Source organism: Siniperca chuatsi, linkage group LG4 (genome assembly GCF_020085105.1).
Source record: "Siniperca chuatsi isolate FFG_IHB_CAS linkage group LG4, ASM2008510v1, whole genome shotgun sequence".
NCBI lineage: Eukaryota > Metazoa > Chordata > Actinopteri > Centrarchiformes > Sinipercidae > Siniperca > Siniperca chuatsi.
Window position 1 is genome coordinate 27,273,280 of NC_058045.1, and position 20,612 is coordinate 27,293,891.

The 20,612-nt window shown below is 38.3% G+C and overlaps 2 protein-coding genes across 3 annotated transcripts; one reads left to right on the forward strand and one right to left on the reverse strand.

The window, feature by feature from the left end:
• Nucleotides 1-122: 122 nt before the first annotated feature.
• LOC122874485 (nuclear receptor-interacting protein 3-like) lies at nt 123-3,803 on the reverse strand. Its single transcript, XM_044192398.1, has 7 exons — nt 3,384-3,803; nt 2,488-2,661; nt 2,117-2,199; nt 1,893-2,032; nt 1,731-1,783; nt 1,411-1,499; nt 123-851 (listed from the first exon to the last, which is right to left on the reverse strand). Exons 1-7 carry the CDS (start codon nt 3,549-3,551, stop codon nt 827-829), a joined length of 732 nt encoding a protein of 243 aa, XP_044048333.1. The 5' UTR covers nt 3,552-3,803; the 3' UTR covers nt 123-826.
• Nucleotides 3,804-6,758: 2,955 nt separating this feature from the next.
• Nucleotides 6,759-20,009, forward strand: znf143b (zinc finger protein 143b). 2 transcript variants are annotated; one of them, XM_044192394.1, is made up of 15 exons: nt 6,759-7,232; nt 8,546-8,661; nt 9,531-9,719; nt 9,966-10,046; nt 11,103-11,299; nt 11,998-12,066; nt 12,146-12,262; nt 12,422-12,497; nt 12,898-13,023; nt 13,686-13,865; nt 14,241-14,468; nt 15,383-15,531; nt 17,456-17,608; nt 18,011-18,139; nt 19,659-20,009. In XM_044192394.1, the coding sequence occupies exons 2-15, from the start codon at nt 8,556-8,558 to the stop codon at nt 19,740-19,742; spliced, it is 1,884 nt and encodes a 627-aa protein (XP_044048329.1). In that variant the 5' UTR covers nt 6,759-7,232; nt 8,546-8,555; the 3' UTR covers nt 19,743-20,009. The 2 variants fall into 2 exon arrangements, with proteins under 2 accessions (XP_044048329.1, XP_044048330.1); XM_044192395.1 differs by having other exon boundaries at nt 8,549-8,661.
• Nucleotides 20,010-20,612: the final 603 nt, after the last annotated feature.

Here is a 20,612-nt window from a genome sequence, read left to right on the forward strand (position 1 = left end):
CTTTAATTATGTCAGACTACCTTTGGCAGTTTCATAAATGGCTCTCAGATAAAATAGCACAAGGGCTAGTTATGCAAGATTTTCCAAAGTGCTAAATGAAAAATTACGCAAAAACACAGAAAAACTTTCACATAATTTGGGATTTTATTTGATATTCAGTGCTGCACTTTGCTACAGTCCCGTGATAAAACATATCACAACTGTCACTATCATTTTGTAAACATTAAAAGGCAGTGACCTCAATGCAAATACATGTTTTGGACTAGAAAATACATTTACAACATTATAAAATACAGTAGATAAACAGTTGCTCTGTATGCAACAGATTGTGCTAAGCTTATCAACTACACTCCACATGAAATAAAAACCCTCCAACCTTTGTTCTCCGAGTTCCCGCTATAAATGTAGAATACTATGTCTGGCAGAACAATACTAATTTGTAGGATACAACAGCTATAAATCACAATTCTATCAGAATCTTAAAGTCTACAGCAAGTTCTGTTCATGATTTCTTTTCTAGCTGCACAATACGTACTACTGTAGTGACAGCTAAAACATGATCAAACTCTAGGCTACAAGAATGCTATTCATCGTCAGTGCTACATGAGGAACTGCTTGTGGGAGCAGCCGCTGTGTAAACCACCGCCTCTATGTAGAAATAAGGGAAGTCAGTGTAGATTATCTGACTCGTGAATGCAGCAAACAAACAGGCAGAGAGAAAGTGAGGATTTATGAGGTGAGAAATGCGAAGTTCCCAGATGAGGCATCTAGTTGTAAGAGTAAATAATTCTATTGCTTTTGGTCACTGTGTGAAGGGAGCTCAGTATCACAGGTCTTGGAAGTCAGAGGAGCTGTTGTGCGAAAAGAAGAAGCAGAAAGGACTCGGTGAGATTCATTTGTAGAATATTTGGTTTCCACAACTTCACGAGTGTCCATTGTCCAATAATCGTCTTTGTGCCTATGAACGTGACACATATTGATTCAAATAAATGTGTTAAATATAAACAAATCTATTTTTAAGTAATATTTCGTGTTGAAAAGTGTCCAACCTCCACAGAACTAGGATGCATTTAGTGAGATACCTTTTTGCACTGGTTTGCAGCATTTCTGTGGATATCAGTACAGCGTGTTCACTCCCAACAGTGCACAACATGCAGTGACAGCTGTCGCAAAGCTGTATTTTGTGCACAAATTTGGCCACACAAAAAACATTTGCACCATGAAAAGTATATTGTGCAACAATATGCATTTTATTCCAATTGTTAACAATTAATGATATTGTATTTATATCATAACCATTATCAATAAAGTGTGATTGTGTGGAACTGAGGGTCCGTGTATGAAGCATAATTCAGGGTATACCTTAAAGAGGACATGCACTCTCAGCAAACAAAGGTAATAAAATCTTACCTTTCATTGAATGGCTTTTTGGCAAACTGGACTTGCTCCCTCACGGTTGTCCCAAGCACCAACATCTGCTTTTCAGTGTCAATTACACACTGCAGTAATGATATACCAACACATCACATATTTACATTCACAACATGGCCTTTCTTCTGGCAGCATCCACGGACCAAATGTTTACTTATTTTTGCCCCACTAGTTGTTAGGATCTAAGAATATTTTGTCTGTTAATTCGTTTATGGACTTTTAGCTTTGTATCTTAATTGTTTCCGTCTCTACATTGCTCACGATCTATAAATGTTCCTCCTGGGAAGTAAATGATTTACCTTGAGTGACTTTAATGTCTTGTTGCCCAGGGACATCAGTGGTCTGTTACTTTCTGCAAATAAATGTAATTGGCAAACAATACTGTTATAACATAATACTTAAAGTGTCTTACAATCAACGTGATCTTTAATCTTGACTTTAATCGTATTCTTCTTTCTTACCTACTATGGCAAACGAGCACATTATTCTGAGTTGCCCGATGGTTAGGCTGAGTTTTTTGATGTGTCCGTCAATACACAGCTTCCGCTGAAATGGAAAGCCATCCGTCTCCATTTTGTTCTCCTCAATCAGGTCTTTTAAACTTTGAGGGAGACAAAAAATGCACTCATTGAATACTGAAAGTGGCCTGATGTGAGTGAAATGGACAGATAATGAATTATCTCACCCTGATCTCTCCACAGTTAGTGAGGACATCAGGTTCAGTTTGCAACCGGTGTCAATCAGCACATTCACCTCCTGCCCTAAACACTGCAAACGCACAGAGAAGGTGGAGGTGAAAATGGATGTGTGATGGAGACAAGAAGGGGCCAGACGGAAGTAAAAACAGAAAAGAAAAAACACCATTTGTGCAAAAAGTTCACAGCAGTTCTTTGTGTTTTATTAGACTTGTTCTCAATAATAAAAATGGTGTTGTTTTACCAAAAATAAAGTACTTTATTCTGCTTGTATTACTTGTATAGATGAAGTAATTGTTATGGATCCTATTTTTTAAAGTAATCTACATATTTTTAAGCACCTTAACCAACTTCCACTCACATTGCAGGGCACATAGATGAAATCTTCCTCCTCTTCTTCCTCATCCTCGTGTGAATTTAAATGAGTACGACTCAGAAGGACCCCTCCGTTGTTTGGCGTCACTCCACACATGTTCATCCTTCCCCGGGACAACTTGGCCTCCAGCAGGCGCTTCTGGAGAATATGGTGCGGCTGCTGCAATGAAAATAAAAACAATACAGTTAGAAAATGTGGCCAAGTTCTCGTCTTGTTCCTGTGAGGCTGGAGCTTAAAGACAAATCAATAATCTGTAATAATGCTGCCCTTATGATTTTCAGAGAGCTTCTTTGGTGCCTAGTAAACATAAACTAAAAAGATGTTGAATGTTCCTGATACAGGCTACAACATAAGAACCAAATTACCTTACATTTACAGGTTCATGGGTAACACTAATGTAAACAGAAAGGATAAATAGTCAAGATTTCCAGAAACATTTAGACTAAGCAAACAAAAAGGGAGACAAACTTTCATATTTTCACAGGTTTTTAGGAATATTTTGTTTAAGTGGCAAACATTTCCAAACATAGAAACAATTTTGCAAAATAACCTCCTGCACAGTGGCAATACTTAAGTTTATGTTTGATATTTTTATGTATAAGTGTGCAAACATTAGGCTTTTGATTGAAAAATCCTTTTTAGACATCTTATTTTCTCCTTATAGCTATATTATCATATAGGCTCTACCACTTCACTATTATATGGGCTATAATTCAAAATAATGAAATCGATTAAATATGGGATCGTGGTAAATTAAGGAAGACGCAGAGACTCCCCCATCGCCATAACTTGCACTAGTTTTGTCTATTGTGATAAGACACAAGCCCAAAAATGTGTCTAACTGTGGCACTATGTAATAAGGCCTATGATAAGAGGCACACCCCCTGTTTAGATGTCCCGAGCTTCTTTAGTCCATCCAAAGGCAGCAGATCGGCTGAGTCCTTATGGAGGAACTGGATCGCCTGTTTCAGCCTCCTCTGCTGCCTCAGAGCCGCAGCATCCAGGACCCCCGAGTCCCCCCGGTTCTCTGTCCGCATCCCTGTGAACATGACGGCGGGTATCTGAGTCAGACCGAGGCGGTGCGTGTCTGTAAACAACTGAGGCTAATAAGGAATCCCCGATGATGAGTTTAGACTAGAGAAGAGGAGACACCCCCATCACTACAGCAGGTAGTCAAGTCAGACAGGTGAACAGTGCGACTTCTGGTCAAAACCTTCAAAATAAAACTCAAATTCAAAAACGGGGCCTCCTCTAAATTTGTGAATTGAGAGCAACACAAGGGGTTCATCAATCCATGAGGCTAAACGGATCTTTAGACCTCTGATCCATTTCAACATCCCCGTTTCGATGTTTTATGAGCAGTAAAGCCAAAGTACCACAAACAATAAAAGTTTTCCCAGCTGAAAACTGAATTTCCCTGTAAACCTTCACAGACTCTGAGCTATAGAGTCAAAAAGGTTAAACAAGATGTCTTTATCACAAACAGACAAAACTGCTGAACCACGGTGGCTTGGAAAGTTTCATATCTGTTATGTTTAAGTCCATTTAATGTATATTTGGCACAATTGTTCCTCTACTCCATATGTTTATCAATCTTAGCCAGACAAACTAAATTATAGCCCCCCCAGACAACATGCAGTGCATGGCACAATTGCTTCTTTAGGCAATTACAAGTTCAAGTTTACATGCAGTACCTTTTCATACTAATGGAGGTAAAGTGGGAATTAAAAAAACAACATAATAGCCTATATATGTGGTATAGCAACATAGCCACAGAAAAATAAAATATAAAATAGCTTAAGTACTAAAACTAGCAGAGATAAAACTAAATACACTAGAACAATAACAATTAAGATGCAAATAAATTACTTTCTTAGAATCTTAAACCGAATAAAAACGTTACAAATGAACATAAACTGCTCCATACTTTTAAAGAATAAATACTGAATGCAGTCCCACCAGTGGGTTTGGGGACTATATCATTTAAGATGTTGCCGTTAAGTATTGAACGAGAGCTTTTACTTTCTCATCCTGTTCTTGTGTCTCTTGGCAGCTTCAACCTGAAAACACTGGACTAAATACGTCACTTTACTGAATCGTGACTCCTTTAGAAAAAAAAAAAGGTTTTAAAAGTGAGACACCTAAATCTTCCTGTCGTTTGAAATTATGATACACTATAAGAACTGTATGCAATTGTGGAATTACACGTTCACAAAGATGTTAGAGAAAGAAGCGTTGACAGGACAAACGATTTGTATATTAGGCTTATTAGGAATATAGTTTTATTTGGTAATAACACACAATTTTCCTTATTAAGATATTAATGCAATGAGTAAATGTGACATATACTGAAAAGGGGGGAAGAAAAGAAACATAAATTCTTTCTTTGAATTTGTTTTTTATTTCAATTTTTATTGTCATTTTCCATTTTTATAGCTGCAGAAAACACATTTAATAAACAGAATGCAAAAGAATATAGTCCTACATGAAATATAATGGAAATATTCTACTAATGAGAAAAGTCTGCATGTGTGAACAAAGTCTTAATATTTTGGGTTCAAAATCCACATTTTTTGGAGTAGGTCTAAGTATGGACATATATGACTGACTCTGTGGACATTCAGAGTTTCTTCAGAGATTGAAGATGTTACATCAGGTAAGATATAACTTTATTTATCGCGAGGGAAGTTGTTGTGCAGTAGTTGCAGTACAAAGTAGGAAAGAGTGCAAATATAAAGAGTGCACATATGGAATATCAATAAACAGATATCCAAAATCCAAAATATAAACGAACGGTTAGCTGTAAGGTTGCTTCTTGGTGAGTTGCATATAGAAATGTATGAGAAGTGGCATATAGCTATGTATGTACAATATCAAATCTCAAGTGCAGGTAAGTGTGTATGATTAATTCAAAATGTTTAATGATTATGTCCCTGATATTGCATGTATGTCCTGTGATAATATGATAGATTCCAGCTGTAAATCAGAGGATGCCCCCATGTCCGAATGAAACCTGTACAATATTCACACATTAAAACTGAGGTTGAAGAGAATCGATGGTTCAGCTCTTCATCCGATATTGTTTACTGTACGATTTCACTTTCAGATCCATAACTGTAAAGTTTGCCAGTATTATATCTCTATAATACTTCATATTCCTGTATTATTACTCACTTGTACACACATAGATCTAAAGTCCCTGCACTGGCTTTCAGTTCAGTCAGTTACTTCTAGGATAAATTTAAAAAAAGAGTCTTGTAATTGTCTAAATATATTCAAGGACTTTGCCCCTAAAATTGGGGCAAAGTGGGGTTGATATGTTAAAAGAGTCTCTGCTGCTAACTTTACCACAGACCTGTGATAAAGCTGCCGTCTGTAGTTCTGGACCCAAACTGTGAAATTCCCTGCCTCTGAATCTGAGGACAGCTGCAACAAATTAGGCTTTTAAGCGCCTATTAAAAACTCATCTTTTTAGCTTTGCTTTTACCGAGAACCTGATGTAACTACTCTATTGTCTTTTTTTTTTTAAATCACGTACACTCCTGCTACAATTATATTACTTGTGATTATGTTATTATCATTACTATGTTGTTGTCTCCCCTCCTCTTTCTGGATGTATTTCAAATCTCAACTCTTGTTTAAATTTTTACTTTTTCTTTTCCACCATTTGTTTTCTGCAGAAGCAATATGAGCTGCATTTTTTTTTATTTGTATTGAAAGGCGCTATATAAAAGATTATCATTAGTATTATTATTACATACTTACCTGTACATACCGGTATAATACATACCTGCGTAGATTCATTGCATAGCCCAGTTATTCTCAATAATCATCTATGCAATTCCAGTGAAGCACCAATACATCAATACAGTATATTATACTTGCAGTACCAATGCACAGCATATCACCAGGCTGTCATTGTATATACTCAGAGCATTGGCCTAGTTTTAGTTTATATCACTCTGTTGAATATTTTCATTTATTAGAATTAATGTTTTTTCTTATTATATTTCTCATCTACCTCTTTGTTTGTTCTTATGTGGTTTGTTTTGGTATCTATCTATCTATCTATCTATCTATCCAAGTTTTGTATCTATTCATGAGTTGAAATCCTGTTTTGGACGACTTGGACGACGCTATGGGTGAGTTTTTCAGATGTACTGCACTCTGTAGTCTGTACTGCAGATGTGAGCTGGACATTTCATCCCTCCGAGGCTCTCTTCACTGCATTGCCCAGATTCCCCCTTTTTTTCCCACACGACCTTGTTTTCAACATGGATGCCGAAAAATCTCCCCACACATCGATGTTTATGTTGCTGAAAAACAAGTCTAACCACATCCTGTAACACAGCGTGGCTCGGAATCCACAGCCTCCGTTCACTGTCGTCTTATGTTGAAGCTTAAATATTTACTTTCAACGACGACGCAGCGCATTTTCAGTCAAAAGCCCGAGACAATACGAAAACCGACGCGGAATGGCGTCTGTCAGGGGCCCGGGAAGCTGAATAACAACAACATATGCTGGAATAGGAAATGGTGGGCACACAGGCTGACGAATAGGAGTGGGAGCTGTGATCTCTAACCAATCAGCGTGTCTGACCTGCGAATAGGCGGTACCCCGCGTGGAGGATTATGCTCTCATACATGTTCCCGGTGTGTGGACATCGCGAAGCGTTTCCTGCACTGGTGCATGGTGGTCGAACAGGAGGAATTGTTGGAAATTTTCGGAGGTTAGTATATAAATTGGTTTTTACCCAGTATGCATTATTCCCACAGCCATCTCTACGAGAGGGAGTGACAGGATGCGATAGGGAATCCAAAGAAGAATGGAAAATACTGTTTTACCATAAAATAAAATTGACACCCACCGAGTCAAAACGCTTATGTTATCATTAATTAGCTCATGGATTCCCCGTTCTTGTTTCCTAACTGCGTCTCTAGTTAGACAATCGCGGCTGGAAGCTCCACGGAGACAGCTAGCTAGCCCTCCAGCTGTCACAGAGTCAGCTTAGACTTCATATACCAACTTTAATTAGCTGCACTCTGGTTTAAGACAATCTTCAAGAAACAGTTTGCTAATAACCGCTAAAAAGTCATGACAGCACAGGTTGGCGTAGTTAGCAATGCTGTTAGCATGGTGGCTAACCACCCCACTCCTTTATGACATAACGTTATCGCTTCGGCGGCTGTAACTGTGAGTTGTTTGACCACCCACATGTGCTAACTGAGCAGCGTTAGCCTGACAACAGAGCCGGTTCACTAACACTTGTTAGATAATGTTTCATTACAGTGTGACAAATGTGGCAAGTCATAGTTGTGCTACATCGTAGCTAGCTAGCTAGCCTTAGATGCTATATTCAAATTAATAAGCGCCAAAAACAGCAACGGTGACAGGGGATGAAATAAGAGCCCAGTGAGGTAGTGAACACTCATTATATAGCTTACAACTACTTAAATAAGTCTATAAATGCTTGAGTTGACATATTTTTGTGAGTAGCATATATGCCAGTAATAAATGCAGCTAACTCTTACGGGTCAAATGAGGTGAACGAGGTTGGATTATGTACTGGGGGCCCCAGAGCTCCAGGGGCCCCAAACAATAATTTAATAGAACATCTGTGTGGGAATATGGACCACAAAAGCACAGTTACTTACATGATAAGGGCCTTAAGGTGGGTTATGCTTTATCACCTGAACTTGAGGCCCTGACTTGAAGTGGGTGCCGAGTTGTAAGACCTTCATTATTTCATGCAGCTTATATGTTGTAAATTCATGTGTTTTGTTCAAGTTACCACAAAGCATTTGTAGGCTCGTGTATTTCAGCATAGAGAAACTACGCATTGCACATGTGTGCCTTGGAATTAATTTATGTATGTTTGCTTCACCCCGTCATCTAACAAGTGATTTACTGTCATCGGTGCATCACTACCCATCACATCTTGCAAAAGTATCTCCATCCTCAGTGCTTGTGTCTCTGTGTTTACTGACCTGTGGACACCCGTATCAAACGTTTTAAATGTGTCTCCTGCGTGTTTCACTCCAGCAGCTAAAGCATGCTCTTGGCCCAGATAAACCGGGACTCCCAGGGAATGGCAGAGTTTCACGATGCAGATGGGCAGCCGGTCACTCTCTGTCTGACAGAGGCCGTGACTGTGGCAGGTGAGCTCCCAAACTTGAACTTGTCATCGTTGTAATTTCATTTAGAGTCAACATAAGTCTAGAGTACAGCTTGAAGTAGACAACTGGCCAAATTAATTTATTATTTTACTTCACAGCTTCTTTATCATATGTGATAATGTTTGTTGCTGATGAAGTAAGATTAACTTTATTGATGCCATGCAGGAAAATTTAAGTGTCACACCACAAAAAGAAGTACAAGAACAGACTGTACTTTAGATAGCCTAACTAGAATAATATGTACATTATGAACATCTACTATAAACATTATAAAGCATGAAAAATAAATATAAAAGAATAGAGTTACTATGTATTTTATTGTCTTATGCCTGCTCTATGTAAAGCACTTTGTAATTGCTGATTTTGATAAGTCCTGTATAAATAAACTTTATTACTATGTGTCCACCATACATAAATAATACGTGTATTGAGATACAAATGACCACAAATAAAGTGAGGAGATGTTACAATAAATACTAATTAAATATGAAAATTACACTTTCTGTGCACTGTGATTGGCTCATAGAGGAAACACTGTTCATCAGATGTCTTCTAGACTTTTTACAAGAACAACCATAACCTGGGAATTTATAGGATGTGATCAGTCCCATAGAAATACAGTATTTTAGGCCAAATGGGGGATGCAATAGAGAAAAGAAACATCTCACTCCATCCTAATTAAGACACTTTAAAATTTACTTTAGTTAAATGAGTAAATCAGTGAGTGCTCCATCCAGAGAAAGTTGTATTTACCAGTATCAGATCTTTATCCTCTCTTGTCCTGCAACGGCCTCAGCATGATCTTCTTACACCAACAGTTAAAGTATTATCATTGTCGAATCATTTCTCAGATGGTGATCAGATGGAGAGCATGGACACAGTCAGCCTGCAGGCTGTTACTCTTGCGGATGGATCCACTGCATACATCCAGCACGACTCCAAAGCTTCCTTTTCAGATGGGCAGATCATGGACGGCCAGGTGATCCAGCTGGAGGATGGCTCTGCTGCGTACGTTCAGCATGTGTCGATGCCTAAAGGAGGTAAAGCACAAATCCCTGCAGTATCTTAGGACAGAGAGAACAGTATTCGCGTTGTACTCTGTTGTCTGCTGAAATACAAACTGCCACAGTATGTGGGATGATGAGAAGCAATAGTTTATTTGTATTTCATCTGAATGACATAATGCCGTCTTATAGGACTGAAAGCATACATAGAGATATCAAGCTAAACAGAGGTTACTGTTGGTGAAGTCATTGTGCCTAATGGTTTTTTTTTTTCTGTTGTAGGAGGAGACAGTTTACAGCTTGAGGACGGACAGGCAGTTCAGCTAGAAGATGGAACAACAGCCTACATTCACACACCCAAAGGTACAAAATGTTTAACACCTAAGAGCTTGATTTTCTCAAAGTATACAATTTCAAGTGTCTCATTACAGTACAATTCATTAGAACTACATATCAATGAATGAATGACAAATCAAGGATTAAACAGTAATAAAAAAAAAACATTCAGATACTAACATTGTTATGTTTCATCAGTCGGTTATATTCAGTTCATTCTACAAGTCATTTGTGATGAATTTTTGTTGTTATTTTAAAACACAACACACTACAAACTTAAAGCACCACTCAACAAAAATTAAAGAAAGAAGGGGGGAAAAGAGGAAGAGTTGTAATTTAATGTTTTGGTTTACCTGCTTTGATTCTATCTGCCTCTGCTTCTTTTTTCCCATAATGCCCTTTTACAACCTCTGGAGAAATAGTGTACTAGTAATGTGACCTTAGGCATTTACATAGTATTGTGTACCAGGAGGAGCTCAGGCCATATAACCAACTGCCTTTGTGCTGCTGCTTCAGACATAGCGGGGAGAGCGCCTGGTGAGGTCTCTGTGTTGTGTCTCCAGATATATCTGTATTGTTTGTGGGGATATAAATACTTGTGAAAGACATTTGTAGGTCTCGTGTGGATCCCTTCTCATCAACCAACTCGGAGAGAGGTTAGCATACCTTGACACTACCCAGTCAGTTTGTGGACATTTGAATGTGTTTATGAACATGTGACACACTTTACTTTAAACACAACATACAGTGTCTCGTGGCTGCATTCAGCTCAGATCTGTTTCTGTGAATCTAGAAATTTGTCTTTGTGGCATTTCTGATGGGCTGACACCAAAACCCATGTTTTGAAATATGCTCCATGTTTGTCTATGTATTCATGGGAATAAAAAAACAAACAAAAAAAACTCCTGTCTTGTCGCTAAGTGCTTTTGTACAAAGAAACTTTAAGTTTGACTATACTTATGTAGGAAACCATCCATCCTCCCTGAGCAAACAGCCATCTCAGTTTTCATACTGGACCTGAGCCCAGTTTCCTCATTCAGTTTCTCCCTCTACATGAACGTCCTTCTCCTTGTTTCTGTGCAGATGTGTATGACCAGAGTGGCCTGCAGGAGGTGCAGCTGGAGGACGGCAGCACCGCCTACATCCAGCACACAGTGCACATGCCCCAGTCCAACACCATCTTGGCCATCCAGGCTGACGGCACCATCGCAGACCTGCAGGCTGAGTCCACGGCCATTGACCCAGAGACCATCAGCGTGCTGGAACAGTACACCACCAAGGTACACAACATACTACATCATTGTACTGGTGTGGCACAAGTCTGGCAAACTTGTCATGTGACACAGAATCAAGATCAAAAGCTGGAAAGTTCATATTTTTGCTTGTAACTCCCCAAAATGTCTTGATTTACTTGTGTTCAATTATTTATATTTTTTATTATATAATATCTATTGATGCTATACTGTATCTCAAATAATACTGGAACCCTTTTTAGTGCTTTTTTACTTTTAATATAGATACCCTTTTAATGTCTAAAATTATACTATGTTAGTGATGTTATATTTAACACTTCCAGATTTATACATGCTTATTTCTTCTTTATTTTTATAACTTGTATTTTTCTTGCGGAAATTTTCTGCACAGACTTTGTTGCTTTTTAATTTGATCTTGTAATGTTGTGATGTTCCATTACAGCTTTTGCATCCCACATTGTATAAATTTAATCTTTTACTAAAAAATAAACAATCTGTATAGACAGTATATTGGGAAGCATGTGCTAATATAGACTGTATTGACATTTGCCTAAAGTATAGATTCAATTTTGAAATGTTCTCCTCATGGTTTATCTTGTATAACATTTTTGCAGACGTGGATAACATCTGTGTGTGTTTTTTCGTTACATTTCCCTTGGTTATGAACACTCATAATTCTGACAGCATATACTGTAATAGGAAGTGTCCTTTCTCCTTCCTGTCAGGTGGAGAATATAGAGAATCCCTTGGGGTCCTTTGGCAGAGTGGAAGCAGACAATGGCGTCCACATGCGGGTAGAGTATCTTTTCTGGAGTTTTTTTTTTTTTTTTCATGACTGGTTTAACAGTGGAGTCTAATTCATGTTTCTTTCAGATTGTGTTACAGGGTCAAGACAACAGGCAAGGAAGGGGCTCAAATGTAGGCGAGAAGTCTTTCCGCTGTGAATACGAGGGCTGTGGAAAGCTCTACACCACTGCCCACCATCTCAAGGTAAGTGTGGGTGTTTTGTGGTTGTGTGTGCACGTATATGTGTTCACGAAATAAAAGTTTTCCTGTGCTTGTGCCTACTCAAGTGTGGGATTATGTTGTTAGCTACTTGTTTGCTTTTTCAGCCTCACTGCTACACAGTTTTGTTTGTGTGTCCTGCAGGTTCACGAGCGCTCCCACACTGGAGACAAACCGTACGTTTGTGACTATCCTGGCTGTGGGAAGAAGTTTGCAACAGGTAGCTGTGGAGAATTTAGTTTTTCCATTCTGACCATTCTCATTAACTTTAAAGCCATTTAATTAATTTTTTAAAAGAATTTACACATTGGAACATGTCATATTTATTACATTATTTGCCAGATTGCATAATTCAGAGTAGAAAGAGATCCAGCCTACATCACAACATTTTGGCAGATTATTTTGGAATTCTGTATTGATTGTTGTGATGCTTTGATTGAACACCTTGATGAAAATGCTATAATTACTATAGTGACCACTTTGAGATCAAAATAAAATCAGGCTGGTGTACTCTTATGTTGCTGCAACAAATGATTGTAACAATAAAAAAAGGTCCATTAACCAGGAATGAGGGCATAACTGAATGTTATTAATGATTTCTGTTTTTATGGCGATTTAAGGGTATGGACTGAAGAGTCACTCACGCACACACACGGGGGAGAAGCCATATAGATGTCAAGAGTTGAACTGCTGCAAGTCCTTCAAAACCTCTGGAGACCTTCAAAAGCACACACGGACTCACACAGGTACACAACCACACCCAGGACCAGTCGTAATTTTGTTGTGCCATATGCCTGAAAAGGTGTGCAAATGTCATATATATGTGTCATAGGTCTGTTAGCTACTGCTGGGAACTGAAATGATAACTGCTACTTAGCCTCAAGACTGCTTGTTTAATACAGAACTGACTGAGTGTTCTCAGCTAAAATTACGTTATTTTGGTCAAAACTACCAGGCCAGAGTTATGCATCACCAGTTTTTGAAACAACACAGCTTGGGGTGCAGTGCCAGTACTTGGCTGTAAAGTTTTGTTAGCTGGATGTGTGGAACTGAATTTTCCCACAGAGCCACCAAAGTGCTGGAGGGGTTTTCAGGCACGTGGTCATCATGAGAAGCATGACACGGGGGGCTGGGGGCGGGGGTTGTTTGTTTTTGAAAAACAGTTTTAATCTAAACCTAACAGAGAGACATAAAGTATTTCACAGAATATGTCAAACACTTGAAAAAAATCAACTCACAGTCCAAATGGATTCGTGTTCATAATTATTTACCCATAAAACTGGTCACAGCATTATTGAATTGAGAATTTTTAATCAAAATTCACATCCCTTTCAAACAGCCAGAAATATCAACAGACCCATACAATAAGTTTTGGAAAATTTATCTATATCTCATTTTTTGTCTGCAGGAGAGAAGCCTTTCAAATGCCCAATCGAAGGCTGCGGCAGGTCGTTTACCACCTCCAACATCCGCAAAGTTCACATCCGAACACACACCGGGGAGCGGCCGTACTACTGCTCTGAGCCAAGCTGTGGACGGTCATTCGCCAGTGCCACCAACTACAAGAACCATATGAGGATACACACCGGTGAGTCCTTTTGCATCACAGTCTGGCAATTCACCTGGTCCGTCCCTGCCAACTTGTAATGAGTCATGAAGCCGTAGTTTGGTGACCTACTCCAGCACAACTGACCGCCTGTGCTGAGCCTTAAGTTAAGCACGAGTTATTATTGAGTTCTTGTACAACTGAATAGGGTGAATAGTTTGCAGAAATTAATATGGATTATACGCTAAGATTCCAGCATCATTTAGTATTCTGCTTGTGTATGGTTTGTTTACAAGAAAGAATTGGTCACAAGTACCTCAGCATTGCAATAAGGACTGAAATTTTCACAACTTCTAATATAAAAAGTGAAATTAAAACCTTGTTTCCCATTGTCTGGCTACTTTTCTACTTGTCCAGGAGAGAAACCTTATGTGTGTACAGTGCCTGGCTGTGAAAAGCGCTTCACCGAATACTCCAGCCTTTACAAACACCATGTGGTTCATACACCATGCAAACCTTACAACTGCAACCATTGTGGGAAAACCTACAAGCAGATCTCAACACTCGCCATGCACAAACGCACCGCCCATAATGACACAGAGCCCATCGAGGAGGAGCAGGAGGCCTACTTTGAACCCCCAACAGGTCAGTGTAAATATAACCATATAGAGAAATTCCTTAAAAAGGAGTTTTTTGATAAAGGTCTGTGAGGTGTATAAGATTAGATAAAACTTGAATGTAGAGCTGCAACTATTAGTCGATGGACAGAAAATAAATCGGCAACAATTTTAATAATGGATTAATGGTCATTTTTCAAATAAAAACGCCAAACAATCTCTGGTTGCAGCTTCTTCAGTGTGAGGATTTGATACTTGTCTTAATATGATAGTTAACTGATTTGTATTTAAGGTTTGGACATTTTCCACTATTTTTTTGACATTTTATAGAACAAACAAGTAATTGAGATCATAACTGGCAGATTAATTTATAATGAAAATAATAATCGTTAATAATAGTTATAGAATATACAGAAAATGAAATGCCAACTAATTGATAACTTCACTGGTTCCAGCTTCTCAGACGTGACTATTTGTTGCTGTAGTTTGTCACGTATGACAATAAACTAAATATCTTTGTGTTTGGACTGATGGTCGGATAAAACAACACAACTGGACTTTGGAATATGTCACCTTCGACTTTGGGACATTGTAATATTTTTTTAATGAAAATAATCAATAGTTGCAGCCCTACTTGAATGATACCCTCTGGGAATGTGGGTGAGATCAACAAGAAACACTAGGATATAAATAAAACTTTTAGTGAAAATGAGATGGTATAAAATATCCCACAAACAACAATTATAACACTAGAACATATTAAGCAGAAATAGGTGTATATGAAAGAAAGATATAAAACTAAAGTAACTACAGCATGAAACTTCAGCACAATGTGAAAATGTACAGGAAATATACACAGAATGAAATAAAATTAACATATGAATTACACAGAATAGCATTATCTCAAACACTGACAAACAAAATCTTTCAATCTCAATTAAGATGCCATTGATGACCCCAATGTCAGCTACACGTCAGCGGTGGTTGAGGCAGACGACTCCGGCTCAGAGCAGGTGCCTGTGGAGAGCGCGGACATGGTTGGTCAGCAACACGTTGCCTTGGTAACGCAGGAGGATGGAACGCAACAGCAGGTAAATGATTGCAGTGACGTAACAAATAGTAAATACGTTACCGAGATTTAAAATTGCTTCATGCCAACGGTAAGTACAACATTTGAATGTTGTTGTTTTTTAATGCAGTACATTCAGACTGTGGTTTTTATCTGTTCTCAACATTTTCCGCCTGCTGGCCACTGTTTACTCCTGACAATGAGTTATTCACACCCTACAAGCCAAGACCTCGCACAGGCTCCTTACTGCTGTGTGCCGTGCTGCATCTAAACTTCTGTTCGTCCACAGTGTGCGTGGTTAACAAGTACACACTACAGTTTGTTGAAGAAAAAAAAAACATCTTTTATAAAAGTGTGTGGGCACATTTTTAGTTTAAAAAAAAAAGAGCCCAAGCTGATATGGGGCCACATAAAAGAAAGATTGTTTAAAAAAACAAAACAATTCTGGGTTTAAAGGCTGCATCACCGTGATCCAGATTTCCTGAGCTACTTATCTACTTTAGTTCTAGGGCTGAAACGATCTCTCAAATAAATCGTTTAATCCATATTGTTTAATCCAGTAGCACTGTGTTTCACACGGATGATTATTACTGTCAACGTGCTGACGTTGTGTGTGATCAGAGACGGTTCAGAGCGTCTTTGCTGTGATTTGACAGTGCGGATTACAAAAGAGAGAAGAGAGAAAAATAGCGAGGGCCGCAGAGAAGAGACAGGCCAGAGAAAGTGACCATGAAAACTCTGTACAGTGTGTCTATTGTAAAACTCAAAGCAGAAAGCATCCAGTCCACAGAGCGGACCCGACACAAGGTATCTGAAGGCTAGTAAAGAATGCAGGCTGCGTTAATTATGGCTGTATGTAATAGCTAGTTAACAACGTAAATCAATGCGGTGGCTAGTTATGATGTCCCTAAGTTAGCTGGCTTTTGCTCAAGAAAATAACAGAAAATAAAATGCTGCAGTCAATTTGTGAAAGCCTGAGCTTCATTCATGTTATTTATTCTTATGATAGTCACAGTTCCTGTCCAGTTACGTTATGCCTGAGCTGTAGTTGGGTTGAAACTTATAGTTCTGAAACTTATATATATAAGTATATATATATATATATATCTTTTTAAAGCAAAAGCTGTTTGTTTTTGCATTTCAGAACATGTTTTCTTTAAAACCCAGAATATAATATGGCACTAAATGGGTTTAGTTTTGACAATATTATTGCATGCAATTTAAGCAATAAAAATGTAGATTTTTCTAAAAAAAGGAAACCAGTTAGTTGTTCATTTTAAGAGACCTGTCTTATTTTCTCTTTTGCATGTTTACTATTGCATTTTAATGAGGCAAAAGTATTTCCTACTCGATTAATCGATGGAATAATCGGTAGAATACTCGATTACTAAAATAATCTATAGCTGCAGCCCTATTTAGTTCAGTGAAGTAATAATAAACCTTTTATTTCTATACACTTTCTTTTCTTAACAAACATACAAAGTGTTTTACAGGGTAAATAAATGGCAAACAATAAAAGCATAGGAAAATGCTAATAAAAACAATCAAACACAGGAAATTAAAGATTAAAGATTGAAGTTAAAAGCAGAGAACATAAAATGACCAGTGAGCTCCTCGAGCTGTTAATCATCCATATTACTAATCACTGTTTCTCAAACATTTGTAGTGTGTAAACATCCTCTGAAAGCACTTAGTTATCCCCAACGTGATATTTGATTTTGACTATCACTCAGCCCTGTAGTGACGTTTCACAAGCCTACTTGCCCTTGTGCCTTGTGTCTTATTAGGTATTCGAACAACAGAGGAATTAAGGCCGGATAATTATGAAGATAATACTAAAGATATTTGAAGAGAGAGTGTTGTTCCGCATCAGATTTAAGTTATTTTCCCAGAATGATTTACTGTGAAACTGAATGTTCTTCACTCTGTATTGTGTCTCACATCAGGTCAGTATCTCTGAAGCAGACTTACAAGCTATGGGTGGCACAATCACCATGGTAACCCAAGAAGGCACAACCATAACCATCCCAGCCCACGAACTGGCAACGCAAGGTGCTCACTCAGTTACCATGGTAACAACAGACGGCTCAGATGAACAGGTGAACAACTGCCCGAGTTTTGTGTAGACGGTACAAAAATGTTGTTAGAATAATGTGTACATTTACTGACTCTTCTCAGGAAAAAAAAAAAAAAAAAAAGAAGACTGAAACTCAGGACACGAGAGTTTACCGTATCACAGTAACTTCCGTTTGGAAAGTAATGTACTTCATAAGACCAGATACTTAAAATGTTACAAACTAGACACAAACAGCCACATCACAACAGCCTTTTTCAGGTGTCTTCCCATTTTTATTCTGGTTGTTGGACATTCAAACCTTCATGGTGCACAACCAGTTCTCTGCTGGACCCCCGTGATGGCACCAGATGTGGCCGCTAAGTGATTTGTGACCCAACACCAAAGCAGTTGGTTGATTTGTGTACAATGTCTCTGTCTCCCTCAGGTGGCCATCATGACACCTGACATGGCCTCGTTCCAGACTGTGGAGGAGGCAGCCTACAGCCAAGAACAGGATGACATTCATCCAGTCACATTACTGGCCACATCCAACGGCACTCACATTGCTGTGCAGGTTGGTAGACCGATACCGTAGAAGTGAATAGGCTGGTGGGCTGAGTCCCACTCTGTGAATCTGTCTAGCTCACTTTACAAAGAAGAAGATTGGATACATCTGCCACTCCATGCGAAATGGATCATTTGGGAATGCAAGTTCAGCAATAGAGGCCCATTAAATTCAGAGATATCAGTTAGAGACTCGGTATTGATCCTACAGAGGCTGCTGCGTTTCTGCATTCATCACTTTTATTTTTGCTGTAAACTACACTGTGTTCTGTTGCTTAAATGATACTGAGACAGGAGTTTCAGGTCAGGAGGGTACTTCAAAATAAAACACATATATTTACCTGCAGTGCTGTTTATCCATCTAGATTGTTTTGGCGTGACTCGGTTACTCAAGATAATCACAAACCTTGTTGTGAGCAGTTTCATGTAGGAAGAAAGAAAATAGTCCCGACACGAAACTGCGTAACTTGAGTAACCGGGTTGTGATTTCTGCAAAGAGGCTTTGCTGTTGAGTTTTTCAAATGTATTTCTTGGCGCATAGAGCACCACAAGCCGGGTGCCATTATATTCAAAAAAAGGCAGACATCTCCAAAACTCTGTAACTCGCACCAAAACAATCTAGATGGATAAATAGCACTACAGTTAAGAGGAAACATATGTAATTTTAAATTTTGGGTTGAACTGTCCCTTAAGTTAGTCTCCCCAAATAATCCCTCCCCCACCCTGTTGAGCTGTTTGCTTAAACTCTTAACTAAAAATCATGGGTAGGTGGGGTTCAGCTCAGGGGGTGTAGGTGTGTTGCTGCCCTCCTGCTGGCGCATTTGATTAGGGATCAAACTAAACCAAAACTTAACCACAGGATGTGTGAGTTTCCATGTAATCCAAATTCATAATGACCACCAGCACTGTTCCTGCAAAAAAAAAAAAAAGGAAGTCAGTGCTGTAGTAATTTACACTTGTGGTTTTACTTGTTTTTTCTTGACACCAGTATAAAAGCTTATCACCAAAAGCAGAGGGAAATTACATTACACTTACAATTTTCCATACATGAGTTTCCCCATCGGTGGGTAATTATGTAATGAAAAACATTAGCACACTCTATAATAGAAAGATTATAATCTTTCATCTATTCAAAAATGTATGTATTTTAACTACCTATTATACTATTATATTCAATTTAAATACTATATTAACTATTCAGGCCTAAAACCCCTGAGGGGCTACGATCGCATCAAAGGTTTGCAGGTCAGATGACCAACCTTTGTTTATCCTGAAAAACACTGTTTTCATTTACCATCTTTCACCTCTTTCTGCCATGTGCATTACAAAGCAAGCACCTTTTCCACCTTTTGACAGTCATCAATGAAATTCAGCAGCCTTTAACACACAGTCACAGTCAGAGGTGGTATTGTCTTTTAAAGGTGGCGGCAGAGTAAAGAGATTACATCAGTGATTGATTAACAGTGGTTATCAGTATGTCAATCAATGTTTGTTTGAATTATGCACATTGTTTTCCTTTTTCTCTGTAGCTCAGTGATCAGCCTTCGCTGGAGGAAGCCATCAGAATAGCATCAAGAATACAGCAAGGAGAGTCGCCGGGCCTGGATGATTGATCGACTCATTAAGGACTATGATTTAGGATCAAAACCATCTCCATTGGACTATATCAACGAGAGAGAAATCACAAGTCTTCCTCCATGGTTTTTTTCCCACGAAAGAACTTAGCTTTTATGTGTACATAGGATTTTGATAACTGGAGTTCTGCTATGCTATTTTGTCCCTCAACCAAAAAGATGGGAGAGAGGAAAAATGCTTTATAATGTTTATGGTGCACAGTGCAGTGTACAGCTAATGCTATTTCTAATAAAAGAAAAAAAGGATTGTGTGATTGATTGACTGTACTAGATTTTGACCACATGAGTCCCTATTAAACTTTGTTCACCTTCACCTTTGCGCAGGTGTAAAGGTAAAAATACCTACAGCACATACAAGTGTGTATGTATGTGTATATATCTATATCTATCTCTCTCTCTCTATATATCTATATATATAGATATATATAGATATATATATATATATATATCTATAGAGATATATATATATATATAGATATATATAATGTTACAGATTTAATTAATGGTTACATAACACAAAATGTAATTTATGAAAATTGATTCATAGTATTATGGTGTGCAAAATTTGTAGCAGAACTTTTAGACAAAAAATTAAAATAATTATGCATACAAGTGATTATGCATTATAACGAATAACAAACGTTAAACAAAAAGTTGCTGTGCAGTGGATGAGCATTGTGAAAACACCACCTCAGTATAGATGTAGATGACACACAGAGCAGACATGCAGAAATAGATGTTATCAGCTGTCAGCCTTATCAAAAACACCTGATAAGAGAGAATGTACCTTAGGCTGTGTATGCAATTTGTGAAACAACCTGTTGATTCAATTAACATCCAATGGCACTC

Bases quoted from the DNA above. Each gene is read 5' to 3' on its own strand.
- LOC122874485 (XM_044192398.1), bottom strand. From the start codon at position 3,551: ATGTTCACAGGGATGCGGACAGAGAACCGGGGGGACTCGGGGGTCCTG. The intron at 2,200-2,487 runs GTGAGTGGAAGT...GTGCGTTTGCAG, and splicing joins TCATCTATGTGCCCTGCAAT to TGTTTAGGGCAGGAGGTGAA. The intron at 1,500-1,730 runs GTAAATCATTTA...TCATTACTGCAG, and splicing joins AGACATTAAAGTCACTCAAG to TGTGTAATTGACACTGAAAA.
- znf143b (XM_044192394.1), top strand. From the start codon at position 8,556: ATGCTCTTGGCCCAGATAAACCGGGACTCCCAGGGAATGGCAGAGTTT. The intron at 13,024-13,685 runs GTACACAACCAC...TTTTGTCTGCAG, and splicing joins GCACACACGGACTCACACAG to GAGAGAAGCCTTTCAAATGC. The intron at 18,140-19,658 runs GTTGGTAGACCG...TTTTCTCTGTAG, and splicing joins GCACTCACATTGCTGTGCAG to CTCAGTGATCAGCCTTCGCT.